General features: G+C 40.4%; 1 protein-coding gene across 4 annotated transcripts in view; it reads right to left on the bottom strand.

Annotated features, from left to right (window-relative positions):
- RALGPS1 (Ral GEF with PH domain and SH3 binding motif 1) overlaps positions 1–16350 on the bottom strand; it is a 283344-nt gene that overhangs the window by 89829 nt on the left and 177165 nt on the right. For all 4 annotated transcript variants that reach the window (XM_054997350.1, XM_054997352.1, XM_054997353.1 and 1 more), the window contains exons 10-11: positions 2991–3128; positions 1946–2039 (exon numbers count right to left, since the gene is read on the bottom strand). In XM_054997350.1, the coding sequence (XP_054853325.1) occupies positions 1946–2039; positions 2991–3128 (232 nt within the window). The remainder of the gene's footprint in view (positions 1–1945; positions 2040–2990; positions 3129–16350) is intronic.

Below are 16350 nucleotides of genomic sequence, written 5' to 3'. Positions count from 1 at the left end.
TATTGCTTTGGGGGCTCAAAAGGCCTATGCCCATCTCTCTTATCCTCTTCTGTTCAAGTGCACTGCATCATATCTTCCTTCTAAAACGTGAGCAATCTTAGTCTTCTGAATAGTTCATCACACAGGCCCAACCATCAGTAACACTCATAGGGCAATCTTGATTTTTTTACAAAAGGAGAAAACAGGATTGTGCTTACCTATAACATATGTTATGAGCAGTTCTCTGTGCCATCATGCATGGGTACTGAACAAGCACAGGCATACCCTGGGAACTTCTGAAAGCACAACCCATTCCTCCCATCTCTCAATTTTTGCATCATGTGAGAGGGGAGAGGGCAAGCTTCTTTACCTCAGTTCCTTTGAGCTGGAGGACGAGAGATGCGTGACTGCACAGAGAAATGCATAATGAATATCAGTTACAGGAAAGTGATCTCTGTGCAGTCCTGTAAGGGAGATTAATGAGTTAACTTATTAGTAAGGATGGTGATGCTCTTATTCAAACAGGTGATGAAGTACTCCCAACTTCTGGACCTCTTCTATAGTTGACAGCCACTTAGTTTTTAATGAGCATGGATGGGGAAAATGTCTTCCAAGGCGATGCCATTGGAGAAGGCCACAGAATAGGCGTGGGCTCTGATAGAATGAACAAGAACCTGCAAACTGCAGTTAGTATGTGCAAAGCGGTAAGTCTGGATAAAAAAAAACCCTACCCAATGTTAAATCGTTTCAGCCTAAGCTCTGCAGCCCTGGTTTTGCACTTGAGTAACAAATTAAAAGGTGAAGTTCTTTCTACAGTCTTCTGTTCTTTGTAAATAAAAAGGCAATGCTTTTTTCACATCAGGAGAACAAAGAGATCTTTCTGAATCATCATTGGGTGATGGCAAAAACTCCAGTAAAATCCTGGCTGAAGTGAAAAGATGAGACAACTTTTGATAAAAAGGAAATACTGGGTCTCAACGCTATTTACAAAACTTGACCTTGGTACTCTTATTTCACTCATGTTGTATGCAGAGGCAATAGCTACTAAGAAGACTGTTTTGGCCATATGTAACTGAAGGGAGCAGGTAGCTTTAGGATCTGGATAGCACTAAAGAAAGATTTCATGGCTGAATAAGTTAAGACATCCCTGAGGACAAAATGCAGCTGGCTAAAGCACTCCAAATGGGGTTTGTGAAGCTTTGCAAACAACAGGGCAATTGTACAAGGCATATGGCATCACCATTAACTGAGCAACTTCTGTAGACTTTCAAAGATGCAGTCGTGCCAAATGAAGGGGATCTACCTTTTGAGGTGCCTGAGCCTTTTTATACTACCACAGGTAAGGACTGAGAGACAATTAAGAAGAGCAGGGGTTACTAATACAGCATCTGAGATATGAACAAAAAAGGATTTCTATTTATCTACAATGTTTATATTTCACTTTTCTGTTGTACACGCATGATCATCATAAAAATTAAAACCAACAATATTCAAAATAAGTCTTCTGTGTGTGCAGTGCCCATGTGTGGCTGCACAGAGATGCCAACATTGAACTCAACAGGTATTAGTAAACAAGCAAATCACATGATGAGACATTCACAAGACTGGTTCATTTAAATCTTTTCAATACTGAAAAAATTATACAACAGAAAAAGCGGTCTTCTAAATATGCAAGCTTCATTCTCAACATGTTCTTCCATTTAAGAATTCTTCCAAACCAATAAAAAACCAAGTAGGCATATCAGAGTCTTACTTTTAGCCTTTAAGAAATGGTCTCATTTGGCAACAAGGTTGAATCTTATAGACAGGATCCATCTGGGATTTCACTCATATTCCTGACAATATCATCACAGTTTAACTCTGTTTTTTTTCTTTAAAAAATCTATTTATTCCCTGACAGGGATGTTTTTAAATAATTACTTTTATTCAAGTTTGCAGCTGGGGCAAAGGAAGGGATGGAACTTACTTGTAGTTGTCGTCTTCTACAAATTTTTGAAGTTCTTCAATGTACCGGACAGACTTTAAGTATTTTTGCACATGGGGCAGCGTTATAAGGTGATCTGCATTTAAAAAATAGTACATATAAATCTGGGAACTGTCAAGCAAAGCAGCTATTCCTTAGGTTCAGCCATGTGTTTTGAACTTTCTCTTTGCACTGTCTGTGCTGAAACGTAACCTAAGTTTTGCCACTAAAGACAGATAAATAATTGAGCACTCTAATTTCACTAACCACTACCAGGGCCTGATGATCAGGACAGAAATCATGTGTCCACTGGAAAGCACAGGAAGGTTCAAATGCAATTTTAAATGTACCTTTGTGCATGGCCATCAGTTGGTACAAGGATACTGTTCATTTTTTACACGTTTACCAACCGTGAGAAAGGGAGTGAAAATCAGTGAACTTACAAAATTCAAGGAAGTTCTCATTAGGTATAGACACAAGATTCTATGATACACATCTCTCCTGTATAAATTTACAAAGGAAAAGTGGGGGCACAGCTAAGAAAGGGGAAGAGCCAAGAATAGCTGAGAGGATGGGGGGGGGGGGTGCAGCAGTAGCACATATCTTTAAAACTACAGCACAAGTTTACTTTAATATGGTAAGTTTTTAGTGGGAAAGGCAGAAACCTGAAGTACATGTGTGATTTGAGTGCATAGAAGAAAAGGATAATAGAGTTCTAGAAATCAAAGTAGAGCACAGGAATGATGCTTAACATCTGAAATGGGCCTTGACCATACAAATTGAAGCCATGGGGGAAAAAAACCTTAACATGAAATGGATACTTAAAGATGCCTTCAAACTTAAGTTACACCAGCAAAATAAACACAAAAAACTTGTTTGCCTAATTTGGCATTAAAACTGAAATCATACAAAAGTGGAGGATCAACTGTTTAGTAGTGCTGAGCTCCCTGGTTTATATTATCCCCCAAGGCCCCTCTTCATATGAGGTAGACATCTGCTCTTAATTTACTATATTAAAGCAATAATGGTGAAGAGGAAAGTTACCAACCGTAGCTACAGGAGACTTGCAAATCAGCAATTATTCGGAGGATATTGTTCATTTGATTGGATCTTTGTTCATTCTCCATGATGCTGCCTGAAGCAGGATACGCTGAATCAATGTAGATTAAATCCAACAGATAAATCCCTGAAATTAAAGGGAAGAGAGGATTCAAGAAGATGCTTTGCAGAGATACGAACACATCCACGAGCAATACACAGAGCAGTAAGGAATCACTAGCAACCCACTCAAAAATCATCTCGCTGAAAAGCAAAATAAAGTGTGAGTAAAGGAAATACCCTTAAGTTTATCTTTGCCTTTATTTACTTAAACTCCACTTTCTCCCCAATGGGGAATCATCACTTTCCTCTCCTACATTTTATTCTCATGATAACTTTGTAAGGTTGGTAAAGCAGAGAGTGTACAACTGGCCCACGGTCAACCAGCAAGCTTCCCTGGCAGAATTTAGACTAAATCCTGAGCCTCCTAGATCTTAGTCCGCCACTCCGATCGTTACATCATACTGGTTTCTGTCTGGCACAGAGCACTCCTTCTCTCATTCACTGAAAGGTGGGTATGCTCAGGATTCCCTGCCAATATTAATCTAATTTTCTATCACTTATTCCACCGGTATATTATCTTCAGATTCAAAGATTGGGATTTAATAAGAGTGGCAGTATTAATGGTCTGTAGAAAAAGAGAGGCTGTGCTGACATAATGCTGGAAATCTCTTGATCATGGTAAGGAGAGAGGTAGTGGGCTTTAAGTTCACATGGCTCTTCTCAGAATGAAATAGTGGATTAACCAAGGTTAAGCATTACATTTGTACTGATCCTAACAACGGTTAATCTTAACTGGAGTCAGCCCTTTACTAGGGTTTAAAGCAGTTTTGCATGCTCTGGAAAGCCACCTCTGGTAAAATTTAAGCACGTTACCACTGCGTATGTTATGCATTTTAGTTAATTATGGCAAAGGAAAAAAGGGCATTTGTGCAGGTTAAAGGGGTGAGCATGGAAGCCCAATCCAGCTTCACTAATATAACCATTGTCAGAAGACTGGCAGAGTGATAATTAGTAGTGAAGGTTGGTTTGCATGCTTCCTCAATGGCTTATCAGCACCTGAAAACTTAAAGAGTCTCTCTACACAAGCCATTTTATACAGGGATGCTCAAGTGAAAGATCTTACACTTATTCTTCCATTGTGGATACACATGCACTGCTAGGGAGAAAGAGCACACTTGAATATACACAGAAAGTAAGTCACTTGAGTGTCCCCATGTAAGATGTCTTGTGTAGAGAGACTCAAATCCTGATTGGGTTCTGCTTTCTTTCCCCAATCACAACAATCTTCTTCACTCTGTCATCACAGTTTGATTCTTGGCACCATCTCTCAGAACCACAGTAATTTTGAGCAATCTTATTGTTTGCTGATCTTCACTTGATGCAAAATGCAACAGTTAATGATCATGCTGAGGCTGCATTTTTCTTCCTTCTGAGCTAACAGAGACAATTACTAAGTTCATGACTATAGGGAAAGTTGCAGTCATGTGAATTCCTTACTTGAAAATGAACAATAAGCATGTTATTATTTTTACTGTGAAGGGTATTTTAAAGCCAGAATAAATACAAATAGAAGGCTAGGGATTACGTATACCTGTGAGAGCTTGCAAAAGGCAAATAAAATATGATAGGATTAGGGTTTTACTTATGTTTATTCTTAGAAAGGCATACCAGTAAGCTGAATTTAATAAAAATCAGAATTGTATGCAGTGTGATTGTGTGCAAACATATTTGTTATCTTTTTCATTAGTTCAAAAAGGTAACAGAACAACTGGTAGATGAAACAAAAAGAATAATGGTAAAATGCTGCTCTCCTTTTGCTTTGTCCTTGTGTCTACATGCAGAAGGTTGTACTTGGTAATTCTGCTCTTGCTTAGGTTAAGCATATGTGGCTGCTTTTAAAAAAGTTCATATGTTTTTGTACTATGGTGTGAGCACGTAATTCTAAAATGTTGATCCAGGGTTGCCAGGTGCCCCTACCTTCAAATGGGGGGGGGGGGGGGAACTGGCTCTTCTCTCTGTCACATGCTCTGTAGGTCTTCCAATGCCATTGCTTCAGGTTCAAACCAGAATCGGTCCCAAAATATAGTATTTTTTGAAATGTTTGGGCCGATTCCTAAAGAACAGGCCCCACTGAGACTCCATTACTTCCAGTTTGAACTGGAAGTGATGTTATTAGAAACCCCACGGAACATGAATGCACCGTTTCGCTGTGTGCTCCATCCAGCCCCCGCTCTCAGCTGGGTCGGCAAACCTCTGTTGATCATATATCGACCCAGAAACAGGGTAGAACCAGAGCCAACTTTATGCACAAACTAAGCAAAATACATTTAGGGCCTCAGATTATGAAGCACCACTAAATACAAAAAAATTACTAAATGTCCATGTTAGAATAATGAATACAGGTTTTTGGTAATGATATTGGTCTTCATAAACTTGGCAAAGCTTAGGGCCTCTCTGTATCTTAATCTGGCCCTGGGTAGGCACACTCTCCACTGAACAAGGCAAGAAATAAATTCACCTAAGGAGAATAAAATAGAATGACGAGGGTCTAAGATCACGACTATCCAACACGTACACATCAGCACTACAGTAATAATGTTTTATTTGTAATGCACACAACACCAAGGGAGATAATCAGAGTTTTGTTGAAGCCTTCAGGTATGTGTTTTCTGCAAAAATACTAACTAGCCCTATATAATCATCTAGTTCTTGATGATATAGGCTGAACTTTTATGTTTTGGGGTGCTATGTCTTCAATTAATGGTCCTTCTGCTTTATGGTAAACCAGTTCTGAAAGGGCTGGATTTCAAAAGCAGTCCTGGATGGAGTTCTTAATGAGGCAGTTCAAAACAAAGAAATATACTCCTTCAGTTTGCCTAGCTTTTTGAATCTGGACCAGACTAATTAGTCTCCATGCCATTCTGCATAAAACAGAGTATTAACTCTGGTGGAATGTTTAGCGGTTTTCTGTTAACAAAAGTTCTCGAGCATCACAGTACAGGAAAATTTCCCCCAACACTGCTTTGGACTTTGGAGTCAGACTCCATGGCACTGAAAATGAAAGGAAATTGGTGTTTGAGGTCAATAAATATGTCTTCAGAGAGGATCATTTTCTGGTCTTAAACATTTCTACTTCAGCTAGGGTTCTCAAGTGTGGCTTGGGGAATTCCTGGAGATTTGAGAGCGGAGGGTGAGGGGTGTGGAGGGGACTCTCCGAACAATTCACTCTCCAAAGCTGCCATTTTCTCCAGAGAAATTGATCTGTGTAGCCTGGTGATCGAGTGTAATACTGAGAGATCTCCAGGTCCCACCTAATTCCAGCATAAAAGCAAACAAAGAAAAGAAGAAATAATCCCAAGAAGCAAATAAATAAGGCATCTTCAAAAATAAACTAAGAGGCAAGATCATTAGGAAAAAAAGAGCACGACATGAGAGTTAAGTATCCAGCAAAACAAAAAGAAGGGAAGTTCAGGTTACCCGCTGGAAGTCCAAGCTTGGGTCTGACTCATTTTATTGGTTTTCCATGACTGTAGTCAGCTAATAATGTTCTGAAAAGTGCTGTCTATAGAAACTCAGCCAACAAATGGTACAAGGACTAACTCCTGGTGGCCTCATCAAAGCACCACAAAACCCCGCCTTTTCCAAATTGTCCAGAAAATGTTCCATACAATTTCCTCTTTCCCAACTTTTCTGTTTTGTATTTGCCATATGAAAAAGTTTTATACAAGCGGGTATATTATATAATCTACAACTGAGACGTGAATTTCCACTTCTCAAGCTTTCTTACTCATTCTAACCAATTACCCATTATGGTATTATTTGCTTTATTTTATTGAGAACCTCACTGCTTAAATTGTGATTTGAGTTTTGGAGTGTGGTATTCTTTATTAACTTCTTACATAGTTTGACATTTGTTCTGTAAAACAATGTTGTAGAATTGTCATTTATAGGGCCCCTAAATTCTTCATGCTGTCCTTTCCATGCATTCTACAGACATCATGTAACTCCTTGAAACAGAACTTTTACTGCATATTTTCAAAATTATTATAGCTTCCAAATAATTCAAGGTTAAACATTTTTATTTAACACACTTGTCTTTCAAAGTTAAAATGCTCCTTATGGAACATAAGATATTGACAACTGTATATCTTGAACTAGAGTTTTAGCATGCATGTAGAGACAGCTGCTGTCAAAGGAGATATTTAGAAAGCTTAAACTCTGTACTGACAAACTGACGTTACAGTTGCTAAATAGCCCTAGTCATTGGTATTCTTGCTTGGAAAAATATTTAGTAAGATGCAAAAATCTTTAGTCAAATTCACAAAACATTGTTATTTAGATGATGACTGCTACTAATTTTGAGATAAATGAACCAGCAGTGGCAACCTGTCTTTGTAATTCCTTTCTTTGCATCTGAGAAAGTCCTGTGTGGTAGATTCTCTGTTGATGGGTATAAAATATTTTTTCAGGTGGCTTTTAGGTCTTTGTTCATATGACTATGACATTCTCTGATGACTGCACTCAAATACAGCCCTGGAGTTCCTCTTCTTCCTAAGGGACAGGTTCTAGCTTTTGCCAAGGTCAAGGGCCAGGGAAAATGAGATTTTCACCCTTCAGATGATCAGATTCCCCCCTTAATGCAGAGGGTATGCGTTAAGTTTTTGATACTTATTGTCTCCAGGACTGGTCTTGTAGATGAACAGTGATGTCAACTTGCACTGTTTTTTAGCAAAAAAAGGCCACAAGTCTATTCCAAAACATGAGCATGCCACTCCAGAGCTTACTGTAGCACATAACCAGCCCTTTGTATATGATTCTCTCTCTGGTTTACTGAGCCAGAATATAGACAGAGCCAAAAAACTAGGTCCTAAAGCATGCAAACTAAATATGTATGATAATTGATGTTCTTGAGTGCTTTCTGCTCCATAGAGTGAAGTTAGAAGAAGACAAGGTCTCAACTAGATCTGGATGCTGCTGATTCTATCACCGCACAGCAATAAAAATGCAACTGAAGAGTCAGAACTAAAGAAGAGTAAGAACTGAAGCATCTCAATAAAAAAAAATGTAAGCACACGTTCAAAGAAAAGTAAACATTTAAGAAGCAATTGCTTGAACTGAAATATGAAGCTGTCTTATTCTGGGATTTCTGTTTTCGTGATATGCTCAGACCACTGATCCATCATAGCCCAGTACTCTCCTCTCAGCTATCACGTCTCCCCTCTGGCTACATCTTTTGCATAGCAGAGTGGTACCACTATTTTTATTATAAATATTTAAAAACATTTTAAATGGATGTGGCAAAATCAGAAGTGTTAATCCAAGCAGAGGAAATTTTGATTCATCTTTATAGTCATCATGATCCAATTCCAATTTTAAAAGGGCAGTAATTACAGAACGAACACATTTGATAGTACAGATAACTAAACAGCTGTGCCTGGCAATAAATCAGAAGCATCCAATGCAGTTCTTCCACTATAAAATGATTTTTGTCTACTGATTTCTAGGCTGCCATTTGTTATTTTAAATAACCTTTCAGTAAATGGCAAGTATAATATATGAAAATTTATTTTATTTTATTAATATTTATACTGCACCTTTCTCCCCAGAAGAAATCCAAAGTGGCTTATATCAATCTCCTCTCCTCCATTTTATTCTCCCAATAATGCTGTGAGGTGGGATAGGCTGAAAGTGCATGACAGGCCCAAGATCATCCAGCAAGCCTCCACAGCAGAGCAGAGACCTGAACCTAGGTAGGTCCCCCAGGTCCCAGATCAACACTCTAACTACTACATCAGAGAAAGACCATTACAAGGAAGTAAGTGAGTTAGTGCTTTGACCTGGATAGGCCAGGAGAGCCTGACCTCGTTAGCTCTCAGAAGCTAAGCAGGGTTGGCCTTGGTTAGTAATTGGATGGAAGACCTCCAAAAAAGACTAAAGTTGCAGAGGCAAGCAATGGCAAACCACCTCTGTTAGTCTTTTTTCCATGAAAACCCCACCAGGGGTTGCCATAAGTCAACTCTGACTTGAGGGCGAGATTTCATTCATTCAAGTAAGTTGGCAGGCAGGCAACAGATAACACTGCTGCACAAGATGAAATGGTGTTTATACCTTGTTGTAAAGAAACTGTTAGCACGTGTTCTTAAAAACTATGAAATATCTTCAGCTAAAGGTGTCAAGTCCTGTACTAAAATTCTAACATCTCCAAATGACACTTGACAAGTACATGTACTCCAGGTTAATCTAAAGCCAATATACAACTCCCGGTTTGCCTACTCAGAATCTACTCAAATATCAAAACAGACTAGATTCACTAATGTATTAGAACTTTTATCTCACCTATACACAAAATCTTGTTTATCATCTTAATTGTGAACTGTGGTTGGTTAAAGAGTGTGACAGAGTTCCAAGGGGCTAGATTATATGCTGATAGTTCCTTATTCTGAGTGCTAAAGCCACCCGATGGCAAGTCTAGTGTCTGAGAAGTTTGAGTGCTAAATGGAATCTATAAGAAATGCATGCAAAGCAACAACAACAAACAAAAACAACTCATATTTCAAATGGAGTAGAAAATTAAGAAATTATGGTAATTGCACTGGCTATTCCAATGTGTGAAAACTAGCTCTAGGAATCCAACTGAATTCTCTAACATGTATCTAGAACACCTATGACTTTGGAGTCTACAACTGGCAGTCTCTGGGCCAACTCTTTGTGGGGTCTTCCTTTGCAAATTATAAGGAAGAAACAGGAGGAAATGACACTTGTGGTAACAGGCCCTTCTGGCAAGCCACACTGGAAATATAAAGGTTAGGGCCGAGGGTTACCAGCCCATAGCTTCTGCCCCCGCCCCCGGATCACCTCTCACCTGGCCAGCAGGGGGTGGGGGCAGCATGGAAATGGGGCTGGAAACTTCAGTGCACATGCCAGGAATGACATCATTCCTGGCATGACATGGAAGCGATGGGTCACGCCTTGGGCTAATTCAGTAAAAATTGGCCCTAAACACTAAATTATGTAATTCTTTGTGTGATTTGGAAGCGTTCTGGAGTGCATGAGGCAAGGACCTGCCAACCCCCCCCCCCCAACGATCCCACCCCACCCCTGCTTTCAGCCCCAGGGACCTGGCAACCCCACCTTCCATTTACATTGTTAAAATTAATTGTTGACATAACCAACTGAAGGAAAATACTATCTTTCTGAATCCTTTACGTGATAACTAGAGAGCTTTTATCCTGACTTTACCCACTGCACAACTCAAGAAAAGTAAATTCTATTGTTCAGAAATTAACTTGTAGCATATTGAACAGAGTTGCCACATTTAACTTTCCATTTTCCATCTTTTTGAGAGAGAGATAATGCATTTATGATTAAAAATATATTTTCCATGTTTTCTTGCCCTGCCTAGGAAAGGACACTGTAAGATTTCAGAAATGAAGTGAGTTGGCTCCTAAACTGGATTTGTGTGGTTTAATCACACACAATTTTCTTGATAAATTCCAATGACTAAAATAACAGGAACATTGTGAGTCTCAAATATAAATTTCATTCCCTAATAGGAGACAAAAGCCATCACTAAATATTCCATAGGTCACATATGGAGTGAGAAAATCTAGGTTTAGACTGGGAAGGTTTGCAAGGATCACTACATGGAAAATAAAAGCACAGAGATTTTTTGAAAAATATAATTTCAATGTAATCTGCTCAGCTTCCCAATATTTTTAATTTCCAAATTAAAAAAGGTTAACACTCTGTCTTGAAAACTGAATTATTCCCTGCAGATGAAATGTTTTCATGTAATCTTTAGCATACAATAGAATCGTTGAATTGCCATCTTCTGCCATGAATTAGGTTATAGAAGTAGCAAATGGAGCTCAAAAAAACCTTGATGGCTCACTAGAGATGCTAAACATTTTTTTTAAAATGATATAAAGTGCTGAATACCCCTTAACTAAATATTCCTTAGAAGTATGTCCTGTTCATTTATAGAATAGTCAGAATGAATACAACTGGTTTCCAATAATCCCACAGCTATTCTATGATATTGCTATTTGGATTTTGGTCATTACAGGGTCATCCCCTTTGCCAGTTTATATGTAGGATAATAGGCATTCCTCAATGTGTCTCTCAAGGCTGAATTTGGCCAAAAGTCGCAGAAAGCTAGAGCATGGCTCAACGCTCTTAAGTTAAGAATAAAGACCATCTTTGCCACAGAAATAGGTTTGATTTTTTTCTTAAGCAAGATGCTTACTGTTTTGCTTGGATAAAAATTCTTGATGCCAGGTTACGGAAGCTCAGGCTTACAACTGAAAACATTCTTGTGCTGGGTAAGGCAGATACCTTATCTACTGTTATGCATCATCTTAATGATCTTAATTGCAATAGTACAGCGATACAGGTTCGTAGAGTTTGCTCAACCCATTTTTTTGGCATCTCTGGTCCTTACCATCCTGCATGAAATATTTAATGGCTTTTCTTTACGTTGGGCATTTGCCCTACCTCAATGGAATGCTAACCCCTCAGAAGTACCAAGTAGTAGATTTCATCTTATTCCATATTCAGATAGCTTTTGTTCTTGCAGTCAAGGTAAAATTGACACTTTGTCTCATAAAATATTGGAATGTCTTCTTTATACTGCTTTCAGGAAACATTGGATTTTACCTCTTTTAACTTGTGCTCTGGTTAATCATTTTCAGAGGGAGATTCTTCCCTATCTGATGCTAGATAGCGATCCCACTGTAACTTTGTTGGTTGCTAAATTTCTGTCTAGCATATTTTCCTTTTAAAATTAATTTTTTATTCTATTAGCCATTGTTCAAGATTAGAGATGGGCACAAAATGGGAAAAAAACAAACCCTGAGTTTCGTGGTTTGTCACATTCCACGAACCATGAACTTTCACAAAATTGTTCCGTTTCGCAAAATGATTTGATAGGTTCGTGATTTGTCAGATCCTGGGGCCCTACAATGGCCCCCTTCATACCCAGAGATGCCAAACTCACAGGGAGACTTTAGCAGGCTCTCCTCAAGCCACTCTCTAAGTTTGGTGAAGATTGCAATATGTTGACTGGGAGATTGCCTGCCTTCTGTCCCCCTGGGTGCCATGGGCTCAGGGGATGGAAGGTGGCCTCTGTCAAGCTAGGCCCCACAGCCAGGCAATGTCCTGAGACTGGGGTGGGGTGGGATGGAGGAAAACAGGCACCCTCACCCAACAACCTTCCCAGCAAGGACAAGAGTAGAAAATAAGAAAGAGGCTTTTCAGTCTCTTCTGAAGCAGCAGCAAATCCAGCCAAAAGCTCCCAAATCCACTCTCTCTCATTCCAAATCTGAGCAACAGGTCCTCCCTCTCCTTCTGTCTACTGGAACTGAAAGCAGGAGGCACAGAGTTGTGCCTTATATAAAAAACGCTCACATAGAGCAGAACAGGAGCTCTCTGGTTGGCAGACAGACCAGTCTAACAGGGTTTGGAGGGATAAGATTGGTGTCCCCATGGCTACAGAAGGCCCATCTCCCCCTTGCTCATTGCTCTGATAGAACAGAATGGGAGCTCTCAGGTTGGCAGGGAGAGCTGCCTATCAAGTCTATGTGGGCTAAGATTGGGGCTTCCACAGCAACAAAAGGTCTGCAGACATTCCAGGCCTATGTTGCCTAGGGAATCAATGGATCGGCGCCAGCCTGTCTGGCATCACAAAGCATGCATGGATCGAAGGAATCGGCCCCAAAAGTTGTGGATTTCATGAAAAATGCGGCCCCACGAAATACATTTTCACAATACGTGAATCAGCCTGATTCATCACGAAATTTGATTTGAATTTCGATTCGTGCCCATGTCTACTCAAGATCATTTGATCATAGGAGTTGTGGAAAGGAAAGGAAAGGAAGAACTGGTTTTCCACAAGTATATCTGTAACTGCAGCACTAGTTCACACAAAGATCTACATGAGGTTATTTATTTGTTGAACTTTTATCCTGTCCTTCTACAAAAAGTACTTAAAAAGTTTGTTTCTCTGATTTGTGTTCTACATCTCTAATCATTTTTTTAAAAATGTGGGGTAAGTACTTATCCTACCATAGTTTACAACAGTTCTTTCTCTAAGCAAGTTCTCTTACGTGGTTCTTTTTTTTATGGCTACTTTTCCATGATTGCATATTTGTGTAAAATATTTCATTCTCCTCCCTCAAATCTGGAATTGCTTGTCTCTTTCCACTATACAGAACAATAGAAGTAACAGCTGTTTTGTAAGCTAAATGGGCATCTTCTCTGAGTATTAACATTTTCTTTCTCTCTGTACCCTAGCAGTGCCTAGATTACAATATTAAAACACTACACACATGGAAAAGTTGGAAGTACCCATATGTTTGGGAAAATATGTTTAAATGCAAAGCCTATAGATACTTGTTCTCAAAACCCACCAACGTCATATGTCTTAAATTTATTGGATGGGTTGACATACATCACTTTAAACAATACAGTCTCATTATCCCCATATATATCTGTTTCCCCCACCCTCTCCCTCCCCGCTTTTCTTAATTGACTTCCAACAGCTTTCTAACCCCTTCATTTAAAATGTGTCTATTATCCTACACTTATAAAATCACAAAAATTTATTCATTTTATGTTTAATTTCTTCTTATTCTACTCATTGCTTCTAACGGCAAAGAAAGCCTATCTCCCCCTTCAATACCTATCCAAAGACCATATTTTTCCCTTTACGTCCCATTTTCTTTCTAAATAACTTTTAAATTTTTCCCAGTCCGTTGTGAATTCTTTTATGTCTTGATCTCTCAATTTCCTTGTTAATTTGTCCATTTCAGCCATGTACAGCAGTTTTTGTATCCAATTTTCCACCCTCGGCATTTCTTTTTTCTTCCATAATTGTGCATACAGTATTCTTGCGGCAGTTATCATATAAAAAATCAATACTCTATCCTTAGTTTCAAATTCTTCCAGGTTCATACATAACAGTAACAACTCCGGTATCTTTTTCTGTAATATTTCTATCATAGTGTCCGGCGCAGCCAGACTCGGCCCCGGGGGCGGGGGTGCCACCCTCCAGTCGGGAGGAGCGCCCTCCTCCTCCTCCAGGGCCCCCCGACCCCACCCCCTTACCTGGCCACCGAAGGCCGGCGGCACAACACCCGCGGCGGCGGCGGCTGGCCGGAGGGCCAGGACGAGGATGCCGGCCGCGAAGAGGGGGCTGGCCGCAGCAACGGAGGAGGCCGAAGCAAAGACGCCGGCCGCGGCCAAAACACCGGCGGCGGCGGCGGCGGGCCGGGCTGCGGCAGCGAGGGGAGCCGCGGCAGCAGCGACCGCAGCAGGGAGACCAGTCGCGGCGGGGAAGCCAGCCGCCGTGAAGGGACTGGCTGCGGCGGCGGAGGGGGCCGCGGCGAAGATGCTGGCCGGAACGAGGGAGCCAGCACCGGGGAAGCCGGTGCAAACGGCTGCACCTGAGCCCGAGCAGGGGCGGGAACCGGCAGGCGGGGAGGTCCAACGGGATTGGCCCCAGGGGGTGGCAGGCAGGGGGGACGAACCAGGGCTGCTAGGGGGAGCATGGAAAGGTGGGGGATGGCAGGATTGGTGGAGGTGGTGGGGAGGAAGCTACAAGAGGGCAGCTCCCAAGGATGCCGGGGAGGAAGTGGCTGGAGCGACTGGTAGCGAGCGGAGAGAGAGAGAGGGCGAACGGACAAGCCAGAGCTCAGCAGGGAGAGACGGTGGAAGCCGGGTGCCTTAAACCCCACCGCTCACCCATATCTGAGGCCGAGGGAGCCGCCCTCTACGGGGAAGCTACGGCGGAAGGCGGGGCGCGGCGCGGGGAGAGAGGGAGAGGGCGCTCACACATAGCTTCTACTATAACCCCCTCCAAAATCTTTCGCTTTTTCGCAAGTCCACCACATATGAAAAAAGGAGCCTTCATGTTTACCACATTTCCAACACTTATCTGACATTTGGCTATTCCCATAAGCTAACTTTTTCGGTGTTAAATACCATCTAAATATCATTTTATATACATTCTCTTTAATACTAGTACACGTTGATATTTTTAATGTGTTTTTCCATAAATGCTCCCACACCCCCATTGTAATTTCTTTATTACAGTTTATTGCCCATTTAACCATTTGAACTTTCACTACTTCATCTTCCGTGAACCACTTTAGAAGTAGTTTATAAACTTTAGATATCGTCTTTTTGCCTTCCTGTAACACCAACTCTTCAAGTTCTGAATTTTGGGCTCTAAATCCTGACTTTCTACGATCCGAGTCATATAAGTCCTTGATTTGTCTGCATTGAAACCAACCGTATTGAAATGATAGATCTTCATTTGCACTTATTCGGAATGTTTTTTGCTCAACTTTTAACCTCTTTAAAGGTTATCCACTCCTGGCCCTCATGTTCCAATTTTGGATTCACAACTTCTGCAGGTACAATCCACAATGGTGTTTCTTCATTTAAGTATCTCTTATATTTTTGCCAAACAATAAATAAATTTCTTCTCACATAATGGTGCAAAAACATTGCATCTGCCTTAACTTTATCATACCATAAATACGCATGCCATCCAAACAGTTTATTGTGTCCTTCCAACGCCAGTAATTTATGGTTCTTTAACATCATCCAATCTTTCAACCGCACCAGACAAATTGCCCAACCTCATATATCTTTCCACACACAGAGATTGTTTGAAAATCCTTAACTAGTAGTCTGTTGGCCCAACACACAATGCAGATGTGATAAAGGTGAAATGACCCAGTTGCATCTATTTACTTTTGATTTAAAAATTATTTAAGATAGTCACTGAGTTCTGCTAAGAAAGTGCTTTCTAAAAGCCATTTTGAATTTGTTTTCATTTATTTCTCCTCTCTACAGGGTTGTGGCATGCTGGAACAACGAGACAATGAATTCCAGCTTCTTTGTGAGTTCTGCAAAATGTCAATTAAGCCATGTCCTAACTGTCCCTCTTACTATTGAAAATACAATTAATTTTCTTATACCAATTCAATATTTCAGAGACTAATTTGTAAGTAGACAACTGAGTGACCCTGGGCTTGTCACTTTCTCTCAGCCTGAAGCTGCTACAGGGTTGTTGTGAGAATAAAATGGGAAAAGGGACTTTTGAATGCCACCCTGAGCTTACTGAGGAAGGGCAGGATTAAAATATGATTAAGAGAACAAACATGCAGAGTTCCTCAAGTCTAAATCCACTGACTTCAATGGGCCTTAGACTGGAGTAATTCTGCATAGGCTTTCCTTTCCTTTTATTCCCTTAGAAGCTCATTGATTCATAAAATACTTATTCCTTATGTTTTTTGGATGCA

The sequence above is a fragment of the Eublepharis macularius genome, chromosome 14 (assembly GCF_028583425.1).
Source record: "Eublepharis macularius isolate TG4126 chromosome 14, MPM_Emac_v1.0, whole genome shotgun sequence".
NCBI classification, from domain to species: Eukaryota; Metazoa; Chordata; class Lepidosauria; order Squamata; family Eublepharidae; genus Eublepharis; species Eublepharis macularius.
This window is presented reverse-complemented; position numbering and strand designations above follow the sequence as displayed.